This window comes from Lynx canadensis, chromosome E2 (assembly GCF_007474595.2).
Source record: "Lynx canadensis isolate LIC74 chromosome E2, mLynCan4.pri.v2, whole genome shotgun sequence".
Lineage (NCBI taxonomy): Eukaryota > Metazoa > Chordata > Mammalia > Carnivora > Felidae > Lynx > Lynx canadensis.
The window spans coordinates 53,860,996-53,871,624 of NC_044317.1; the positions used below are offsets into that span (position 1 = coordinate 53,860,996).

Here is a 10,629-nt window from a genome sequence, read left to right on the forward strand (position 1 = left end):
GCTCCAAACCTTGTCTGTTAAGGGTCAGATAATAAATATTTCCAGCTTTGAGGGCTAGACGGTCATTGTCACAACTATTCAGTTCTGCCTGGGAGAGCAAAAGCAGCTGTAGACAATATGTAAATGAAAGGGTGTGGCTGTGTTCTAATAAAACTTTATTTACGAAAACAGGGGGCTGGCAGATCTGGCCCCCAGCTGTATTTTGCCAACCTGTGCCGTAGGCGTAGAGGCTAGGCACGGCATAAGAATCTTACTAGCTAGCATTTGTGGAGCACTTGCCGTTGGCCTGGCTTTGTTCCCATTTTACAGATGAGGAAACTGAGACACAAAGAAGTGAAATAGCTTGCTTAAGGTTAGCCAGGCTTTGAATCTACCCTCAGGGTCTCTGCTCTGCCGGCTACGCTTCTCTCAAAGTTATGGGAGGAGGACCTAATTCCCTGCCCCCCCCCCCCCCCCCCAGCTTAGGACAACAGTGTTCTGGTGTTCAGGTTCCTCTTAAAAAAAAAAAAAAAAAAAAAAAAACGGATGGAGGGAAGAGAAAGGAAGAGAAATGGAAAACTACAGCAGTTTGACAAGCGTGGGGAAGAAAGCAAACCTCACCTTCAGCCCCTCGAATGACCAACCCCCTGGGGCCACTGACCACAAAACCGGAAAGGGGGTTAGCACTGCAGTGTCTGAGCTGTGTTCTCTGGCCAAGTCACCTAACTTCTCTGAGCCTCAGTCTCCGGCTCTGTAAAGGGCAGATCACAGCCGTGCCCACGGTGATGAACTGTCCTAGACTTTTTAGAGTAAAACACTTAGAATCCTGCCAGACACACACCAAAGTCTATATGCACGTTTTTATTTTATTTTGTTTTGTTTTGTTTATATCAAGGAGAGGCGGGGTGGACCTGTGGAAAGGGAAGACGGGGAAGGGGGCTGGGATAAGGCTTTCCCCCTTAGCGCCTACCTTTTAGAGGATTAACCATTAAGTGGCTCGTTTGGTTCTTGATAAAGGACGCCACGTGTTCCAGGTGATCTATCCCTGGGGGCAAGAGGGGAGGAAATTCCAGTGGGTCCCTCAGAGAGCCAAGGGACATCCCCCCCCCCCCCATCTTCCTCCAGGACTGGTCCCACCCTCCCCTCTCGGGGACTGTGGTCCCCAAAGCGCCTGTCTCCCCACCCCAGCCTCGCTACCCCCCACGTGTCCCTTTCCCCCTCTGTGCCAGGCACCCTCCCCTCTCCAGCACGCACCCACTTTCCCCACAAACGCGTTCAGAGCGTAGTCCCGGAAGAAAGGCCCCTCCATGCCCAGCAGCAGGGCCCGGGCGCGGGCCTGCAGCCGCTCCTGATGGAAGCGTTTGGGGACGAGGGCCAAGCGCAGCTGGCTCAGGGCCTCCTGCACCGAGTGGTCACACTGCAGGCAGCCCCGGCCTCCGGGGCCGCTCAGGCCCAGCAGCAGCAGGAGGGCCAGGGCCAGAGGCATGGCAGGGCCTTTGTGACGTCCTGGAGAGAGAACCTGGCCGGCCCCACCCCCCAAGCAGGGGCGGGGTCAGGGAGGAGGTGGGGGCGGGGTCAGGGAGGAGGTGGGGGCGGGGTCAGGGAGGAGGTGGGGGCGGGGTCAGGGAGGAGGTGGGGGCGGGGTCAGGGAGGAGGTGGGGGGCGGGGTCAGGGAGGAGGTGGGGGGCGGGCGTGGAAATACTCTGTGCGCAGGCACCTGTTTGCTGGGCACTTGCTATGCGCCAGGCAAGGTTCTAGAAGCTAGGGAGAGAGTCTAGAAAAACAGAGAGCTCTGCCTTGCCCTCCTGGATCTTACATTCATTCACGCAACCCGTGTTTTTTGAGCCCCTGCTATGTGCCAGGCCCTGTTCGAAGCACCCGATATGCAGCAGAGGCTAACAGTCTCTGTCCACATGGAGTTTACATTCATTTGTTCAACAAATTCCAGTGGAGCAGCCGCCGCTGGAGGTAGACTGAATAAAATGGACGCAGTCCTGGGGCGCCTGGGTGGCTCAGTTGGTTAAATGTCCAACTCTTTTTTTTTTTTTTTTTTTTTCAACGTTTATTTATTTTTGGGACAGAGAGAGACAGAGCATGAACGGGCGAGGGGCAGAGAGAGAGGGAGACACAGCATCGGAAACAGGCTCCAGGCTCTGAGCCATCAGCCCAGAGCCCGACGCGGGGCTCGAACTCACGGACCGCGAGATCGTGACCTGAGCTGAAGTCGGACACCCAACCGACTGCGCCACCCAGGCGCCCCAAATGTCCAACTCTTGATTTTGGTTCAGGTCACGATCTCACAGACATGAGCTTGAGCCCTGGTCATGTTCTGTGCTGGGTGTAGAGCCTGCTTAAGATTCTCTCTCTCTCCCCCCCCCTCTGCCCTTCCCCCACTCACTCTATCTTGCTCTAAAAAATTAAATAAATAAATAAATAAATAAATAAATAAATAAATAAATAAATAAATAGAAAAATGGGCAAGGAGCTTGAACAGACATTTCTCCAAAGAAGCTAGACGACTGGCTAATAACTGCATGAAAAAATGCTTAACATCTCTGAGCAACAGGGAAATGCAAATCAAAACCACAATGAGATACCACCTCACACTTATTAGGATGCCTACTTATCAGGAAAACGGAAAATAACAAGTGTTGGCAAGCATGTGGAGACGTTGGAACCCTTGTGCACTGTTGGTGGGAACGTAAGCAACTGCTACGGAAAACAATATGGAGGTTCCTCAGAAAATTAAAAAAAAAAAAAAAAAGGAATCTAGAGAGATCTGGAAATTTCGCTTCTGGGTATATACCCCAAAGAACTCAAAGCAGAGCTCAGGGATATTTGTCCACCCATGCTCACAGCAGCATTATTAGCAAAAGCCAAACTGTGGAAGCGAACAAAGTGCCCATTGACGAATGAATGGGTGAACAAAATGTGGGATATACCTACAACGGGATATTATTCAGTCTCCAAAAGGAAGGAAGTTCTGCCAGGCTACAACATGGATGAACCTTGAGGCCATTATGCTAAGTGGAATAGGCCGGTCACAAAAAGACACATACTGTCTGATTCCTTTCATAGGAGGTATCTGGAATATCTAGAGTTGTAAAATTTGCACTCAGGACATTTAACATTGATTTGATTGATTCAACCCTCCCAAACGCCTCCTAACTCCTCCACTTCCATATTACCTCCTCTGAGAAGTCCTCCCAGATTACCCCCTATAAAGCACGTCAACCTTTGTCGTTCCCTACTTTACGGATCAGCACACTTTTTGAAGGCCAGGTTGCAATGTGGAAATGAGTGGGCGGGCTGTGTTCCAATAAAACTTTATTTATGGACACTGAAATGTACATTCCATAGAATTTTCATGTCACAAATATTATTCTTCTTTTGACTCTTTTCAACCATGTAGAAATGTAATAATAATTAGGGGGGGGACCATAGTTTGCCAGTAACTCATTATCCTGTTGGTTTCTGTCCTCACGTTAATTACAACCGATAATATTTTTTTGTCTTTCTCACGTATCATCCAACAAACCCCTTGAGGCCAGGAACTATGTGTATTTTGTCCACCATTATGTCCCTAACCCCTTGGAAGGAACCCGGCATACAATAGATGTTCAATAAGTATTTTTTGAGTGAGAGAAAAATGAAAAAAAGTCAGGGGCGCCTGGGTGGCGCAGTCGGTTAAGTGTCCGACTTCAGCCAGGTCACGATCTCGCGGTCCGGGAGGTCGAGCCCCGCGTCAGGCTCTGGGCTGACGGCTCAGAGCCTGGAGCCTGTTTCCGATTCTGTGTCTCCCTCTCTCTCTGCCCCTCCCCCGTTCATGCTCTGTCTCTCTCTGTCCCAAAAATAAATAAAAAACGTTGAAAAAAAATTAAAAAAAAAAAGTCAGTTTCCCTTTCTGGGCTTCAATTTTCTCCCGTGTAAATGGGGAGTCATAATATACCTGCCTTATGTCAAGGGTGAAATGGTGTGAACCAATGTGTGTGCTTTCCAGTGTGCAAGCCACTGGTCACATGTGGCTGTCGAGCACTTGAAATGAGGTGTGATTTTTTGTTTTTGTTTTTGAGGGAGAGAGAGAGCACAAGAGCAGGGGAGGGGCAGAGAGAGAGAGAAAGAGACAGAATCCTAAGCAGTCTCCACCCTCAGCTTGGAGTCCCACACGGGGCTCGATCTCATGACAGTGAGATCATGACCTGAGCCGAAATCGAGAGTTGGAGGCTTAACCAACTGAGCCACGGAGAGGCCCCTGCGAAACTGAACTTTTAAGTTTATTTAATTGTAATTGATTTAAACTTAGATTTTTAAAAATGGATTCTCAGTTCAGTTACTGGGAAATCTTTCAACATGTTTGGAACAACTTGACTATGTGACTCGGCTTCCTCAGCAGTAAATATCATGAAATCTAAATAGAGATCAAGTGTTTTTAGAGAAGAGTTAGTGTTCAAATTGACATGTGCTGTCCCGAGAACGTGTCAAAGGCTTGGTACCAAAGGGGACAAAAAAGCAAAATGTTTCTGTAATTTCTATATTGGTTGCAGGTTGAAATGATAACATTTTGGGTATGAGTTAAATAAAATATTATAATTAAGTCACCTGCTTCTTTTTGCTTTCTTAACATGGCCAGCAGAAATTTTGAAATTACATGTGGGACTCATTTCAATTGGACATCGCTGGTCTAGCCTAAAGATGGTGTCCAATAGGTACCATTTCAGTTGATGTGATTAGCCGGGTTGGTGCGGGGGAATCACACCAGGTGTAATGGGCTATCAGACCACGAGGGGGAGCTCACAGCCGAGTGCAAAGCCTCTCCCCGACCTGAGTCTCACCCATGACTTCCTGCTGCTCTCGCCTACCCAGAAGGAGCCACTTAAAATCGTAGCTACTGCCGCGGAGCCCATACTTTGAGGTGAGAGCGGAGATACGAAACTTGTAGGCCTTCCCTCTTCTCCCATCCCCGTGCCCCATGCACGCAGCGAGTCAGGGGGCCGTCCGCCCTAAGAAGTTGTCAGAATGGGGTGGAAAACAGAGGTAGGAGAACAAAGGCTGTAAACGCCACAGCTTCTAAGCACCAAAGCCTCAGGTCCGGGTCGGAGGCGGGAAGACTCAGGAAGCAGAACCGGTTTTATTTCTCTGATAATCCAGCCACGTTAAAGCGCAGTTTGGCAAAACTTGGTTAAATTAAACATCTGCAGATTTCACAGCCCAGCAATTCCACTCTTCTTGGTGGAGAGGCTGAAGAAGTTCTCAAACTCGCCCACCAGGCGCATGCTGTTCGTCACAGTGTTGCTTATTTTTATTGAAACAAATTTTTTTAATGTCGACCCGCAGGGGAGAGGCAGAGAGGGAAACACAGAATCCAAAGCAGGCTCCAGGCTCTGAGCTGTCAGCACAGAGCCCTACATAGGGCTCGAATCCACCAACCGTGAGATCATGACCTGAGATGAAGTCTGAAGCCTGATGGAGCCACCCAGGTGCCCCAACCACAGTGTTGTTGTTTATGATGGGACTGTCAAAGGCAACCTGGTGGCCATCACCGAGGACGTGCCCTGGAGTGTGCAGGGTGGAGGCTTCTGCAGCCACGGGAAGCAATGGACTGGCTGTGCACGAAGCAACGAGAACGGACCCAAGTGAAAATAGTAAGGAGCAGAGCCAGAACTACCACCCAATACTGTTGATATAAATTAAAGATTCATACATCCCTCCAAGAATGTGCAGGGTGGAAGAACACCTATAAACAAAAGGATTCACATAAACAGGACAGGATGGGAGCTCTGGCAGGGAAGGAAAAGACTGTGGGTGCGAGTGCAGAGCGGAGTTAACTAAGAAATAGATAAAACTTGAGGCGCCTGGGTGGCTCAGTCGGTTAAGTGTTCGACTCTTGATTTCGGCTCTGGTCACGACCTCACGGATCGCGGGTTTGAGACCCGCGTCGGGCTCTGCACTGACAGTGCGGAGCCGGCTTGGGATTCTCTCTCCCTCTCTCTCTGCCCTTCGCCGCTTGCTCGCGTGCTCTTTCTCTGAAAACAAGTAAATAAAAAAATACAACTAACACCGGCTTTGTGTGAACCAGGTGGTTAAGGGTACTGCTGGGGTGGGTCCGGCTGCCTGCGTTTGAATGACTTAATCATTAAGCTCCTGCACTTAATTACTGGGTGGCCTCAGGTACATTAGGTAACCTCTCTGTGCCACGGCTTCCTCATCCGTAAAATGAAGTGACAAGAGTCCCTACGTTACAAGTTGGCCGGAGGATTAAATAAGGAGTATAGGGGTGCCTGGGTGGCTCAGTCGGTTAAGGGACCTGAGCCGAGGCGGGTCACTTCACTGAGCCACCCAGGCGCCCCCAGGAGCAATGTCTTTTGTAACCTGGCCTCAGAAGTCACACCCCGTTATTTCTACCATGTTCTATCTGTTAGGAGCAAGCCATCGAGTCTAAGCCGTCGAGTCTGGCTCCCATTCAAGGGAAAGGGAATTAGTCTCCACCCTCCGAAGGGAAGAATTTGTGGATGTATTCCAAAACCACCACAGGCAGCCAGATGGTGGAACGATGGTGTGTTTGTGTGGCCTTGGGAAGGCTCCCTAAATGTCCCATAGGCTCAGGGGCATTATGGGAAATGTGGTGGAAACTCTGCTAGTGGACAGCGAACTCTGGTCCCCCTTAGCTTGTACCAAGTGCCACACGCTATGCTATTAGCAATAATCGCGCCTCGGATAAACCTCATTGGCTACGATACTGCCACTGCGCAAAGCTTCGCTATTCTAGATACTCATGTTTAATTCAAGTAATTCTCACAATGATCCCACGAAGTAAGAAAACAACACCTTGGGGGAGCTCAGTTGGTGAAGCGTCAGACTCTCCATTCAGGCTCAGGTCACGACCTCACGGTGTGTGGGTTTCAGCCCCGTGTGGGGCTCCTCGCTGACAGGGCAGAGCCTGCTTGGGAGTCTCTCTCCCTCCTTCTCCGCCCCTCCCCTGCTCGTGCTCTCTCTCTTTCAAAATAAATAAATAAACTTCCCGAAAAGATTAAAAAATTAAAACGAATGAAACAACACCTAACGTTTATTGAGCACTTACGACATGCCAGGCACTGTCCCAACCATGCTTGACACGCATCAACTCATTTAGTCTCACAGCAGCTCAGTGAGACAGGTGCTGTTTTGACCCCCATGGATAAACGGGGAGACCGAGGCCCAGAGAGGTTAAGTAACTATTCTCAGGTGGCACAGCCGGTTAGTCGGAGAGCTGGGATTTGAACCCAGGCGGTCCAGATCCGGGATCCATGCCTTTGCCAGCTCCACTGTGTCCCCAAATGTGTTATGCACACACTGCCGCTGCCCCCAAAGCTACAACTGCTCCCCGAATATTTTCAGAGGGTTCACGGTGCTCCATGAACCTGGAAAAGCAACTGACATAAGATAGTATATTGTCTAAATGAAGGCAATCTTTAGCACATTAAATCAGCAGCACACGGCTTAAAAAATCCCTATTGACAGATGTGGCAAATGAGGCTTAGCAGGGTCGAGCCACTCACGCTGGGGTGCGTTGGTAGGGACAGAAGCGGGAGTGGGGCCAGGCAGCCGAGATGAGGTCACTGGCACCCTGCTGGGCCACGCTGATGGCCCGGTTTGGCGTCGGTGTGAGGCTGGTGGGAAAGAATGCCAGGGAAACGGTTTGGAGGGATTTGGCTTTGGGCCCAGAGGAGGAGGCAGAATCAGAGGAGACAGCTCCAGGGTTGGGTGGGGGTGGGATGCGGGGTGCGGTGTTGGCGCGGTGGGGGAGGGGCAGGTGAGGCGGTTAGGGGGAGGGTGGGAGTGTGGTGGGGGAGGGGAGGTATAAGTTGGGTTGGTTGGGCAGGGTGTGGGGGCCGTGGAGGGGGGGCGGGTGGGGGTTTTGGTGGGGTGCAGGGAAGGGGGGAGGCAGTGGTGAGTGGGAGAGGTTTGGGGTGGGGGAGGAGCCGGTGGGTGGGCAGGAGCAGGGTACGGTGGGTGGGAGAGGGTGGGAGTGCAGTGGAGGAGGGGCGGGGTGCAGTGGGATGCGGTGTGGCGAGGTAGGGGGCAAATGGTGGGTTTGAAAGGGTTGGGGTGCCGTGGGGGAGAGGCGGTGCGGTGGGGGGGAGGGGTGGGGTGCTGTGCGGGTGGAGTGTGGTGACGCAGCGAGTGGTGGAGTGGTGGGGGGGAGGGCTAGGGTGCGGTGTGGAGGGGCTGGTGGGGAGTGGTGGGCGGGAGAGGGTTTGGGTGCAGTGGGGGAGGGGCAGGTGGCGGGTTTGGTGGGGGTGCGGGGTGGGAGCGGGAGAGGTTGGGGTGCGGTGGGGGTGCTGTCCCCTCCCCCGTCGACTGCCGGGGCCCAGCCCCCTCTCCGGTCCGCAGCGCTGGGGTGCCGAAGCAGCAGCTGGTCCTCACGCGCTGGTGTGCGAGGATAAATCGGGACAACCCCTCTGGAAACGGTCTGCCAGGATCCCTCGTCAGGGCCAGGGCGCACTGGTGCCCAAGTGTGTGCACACGTCCGCCCTGGTACACGGCCGGCGAGCGCCCGCGGCCACGCCGTGCGTCCTGATCCCCAGCCGGAAACCACCCCAGTGTCCGTCCCCGGGAGACTCCCTGGATAGACGCGCTGCGCTTTTGTAGATGAGTAAAAGCGCGTTCCTGTTCCTTAGTGTTCTAGGGACCAAGTGTGAAAATCACGTGTAGCAGCTTTATGGTTCTTAAAGTATTTCAAATATTATTTTCTCTTTCTTTCTTTCTTTCTTTCTTTCTTTCTTTCTTTCTTTCTTTCTTTCTTTCTTTCTTCTTTCTTTCATTCTTTCATGCTTATTTATTTTTGAGAGAGAGAGAGACAGAGCGCGAGCAGGGGAGGGGCAGAGAGAGGGGGAGACGTAGAATCCGAAGCGGGGCTCCCGGCTCCGAGCTGTCGGCGGGGAGCCCCGCTGGGGGGCGGGGTGGGGTGGGGCTGGAACTCTGGAGGGCGAGATCATGACCTAGGCCGAGGTGGGAGGCTTAACCGACTGAGCCCTCCAGGCGCCCCCAAGGTTGGCCCTTTCAACCGCTAAGACCAAAACTGCTTTCATGGACGGTTGCGGAAATGTGGAGTGGTTTTTACCTTGATCTTTTGTGAACGCAATTCATTGTCGGCATGTTTTGCATATGTGGCAATAAACCCTTGGATCCTAAAAACAACACACAATCCCACCGGGGCACATTCATCCGATTCATTCACCCCGCGCGGCACTGGAATAGCCTCCAGATGGCTCACCATCTTGGAAGCATCTCTTACACGCGGCCAAGCCAAAGAAGCCACAGAGAGGAGACGTGATCCAAGATTCCATTGACATAGCAAAGGTTTTGTGTCTCCCTCTCTCTCCGCCCCTCCTCTGCTCATGCTCATGCTCTGTCTCTCTCTCTCAAAAATAAGTACACATTAAAAAAAAAAAAATGAGGGGCGCCTGGGTGGCGCAGTCGGTTAAGCGTCCGACTTCAGCCAGGTCACGATCTCGCGGTCCGTGAGTTCGAGCCCCGCGTCAGGCTCTGGGCTGATGGCTCGGAGCCTGGAGCCTGTTTCCGATTCTGTGTCTCCCTCTCTCTCTGCCCCTCCCCGTTCATGCTCTGTCTCTCTCTGTCCCAAAATAAATAAAAAACGTTGAAAAAAAAATAAAAAAAAAATGAAAAGAAACAAAATGGAGTTAAAAAAAAATCAAATCAATTGTGTATTTTATTCTTAGAGGAAGGATAATCGATGGACAGGATCTGATCTATGGTTTGCAAAATTGCGAACACACAACAGAGAATTTACCATTTTAGCCATCTTTCGGCGGCCAGTGCGGGGACATTAAATACTTTCACTTGTGACCGCCACCCCCATCCGTCTCCAGACCCATCAGACACTAACTGTCCATTCCCGCCCCCCTCAGCACCTGGCCTCCAATACTTTATTTTCTGACTGTATGAATTTAACTACTCTAAGTACCTCATGTAAGTGGAATCAGGCAGTGTTTGTGTCTCGGTGACTGGCTGATTTCACTCAGCATAATGTCCTCAAGGTTCATCCGTGTTAGAGCAGGTATCAGAATTTCCTTCCTTTTTTTTTTTTTTTAAAGTTTTTAAAATTTATTTTGAGCTAGAGCCGAGGAGGGATAGAGAGAGAGAGAGAGAGAGAGAGCGAGAATCCCAAGCAGGCTCTCCATCTCAGCACAGAGCCAGATATGGGGCCCGAACCCAAGAACCGTGAAATCATGACATAAGCCAGACACTTAACCGACTGACCCACCCAGGCGCCCCAGAATTTCCTTCCTTTTTAAAGCTGATTAACATTCCACTGGATGAGGCGGCGCCTGGGTGGCTCAGTCGGTTGAGCATCCGACTCCGACTCAGGTCATGATCTCACAGTTCACAAGTTTGAGCCCCGCATCAGGCTCTGTGCTGACAGCTCGGACCCTGGAGCCCGCTTCGGATTCTGTGTCTCCCTCTCTCTCTCTCTCTGCCCCTCCCCTGCTCATGCTCTGTCTCTCAAAAATAAATAAACATTAAAAAATACTCCACCGCATTTTGTTTATCTGTTCATCCGTCGACAGACACTTGGCTTGCTCGTACATTATGTGTTATGTAGTTTTCTGGATGTACATTATATTTGACAGTAAAAAAAAAAAAAAGCTT

The 10,629-nt window shown here is 51.2% G+C and overlaps 1 protein-coding gene and 1 pseudogene across 2 annotated transcripts in view; both read right to left on the minus strand.

Annotated features, from left to right (window-relative positions):
- Nucleotides 1–1,465, minus strand: part of IZUMO2 (IZUMO family member 2) — a 31,724-nt gene extending 30,259 nt beyond the window's left edge. Inside the window, exons 1-2 of one of the 2 annotated variants that reach the window (XM_030299305.1) lie at nt 1,234–1,345; nt 950–1,024 (exon numbers count right to left, since the gene is read on the minus strand). In XM_030299305.1, coding sequence (XP_030155165.1) covers nt 950–1,024; nt 1,234–1,288 — 130 coding nt within the window. In that variant the 5' untranslated portion in view covers nt 1,289–1,345. Of the gene's footprint in view, nt 1–949; nt 1,025–1,233 lie in introns of both variants that reach the window. The other variant, XM_030299304.1, reaches the window with a different exon arrangement.
- Nucleotides 1,466–6,546: 5,081 nt separating this feature from the next.
- LOC115503603 lies at nt 6,547–6,733 on the minus strand (annotated as a pseudogene).
- Between the last annotated feature and the right edge of the window lie 3,896 nt (nt 6,734–10,629).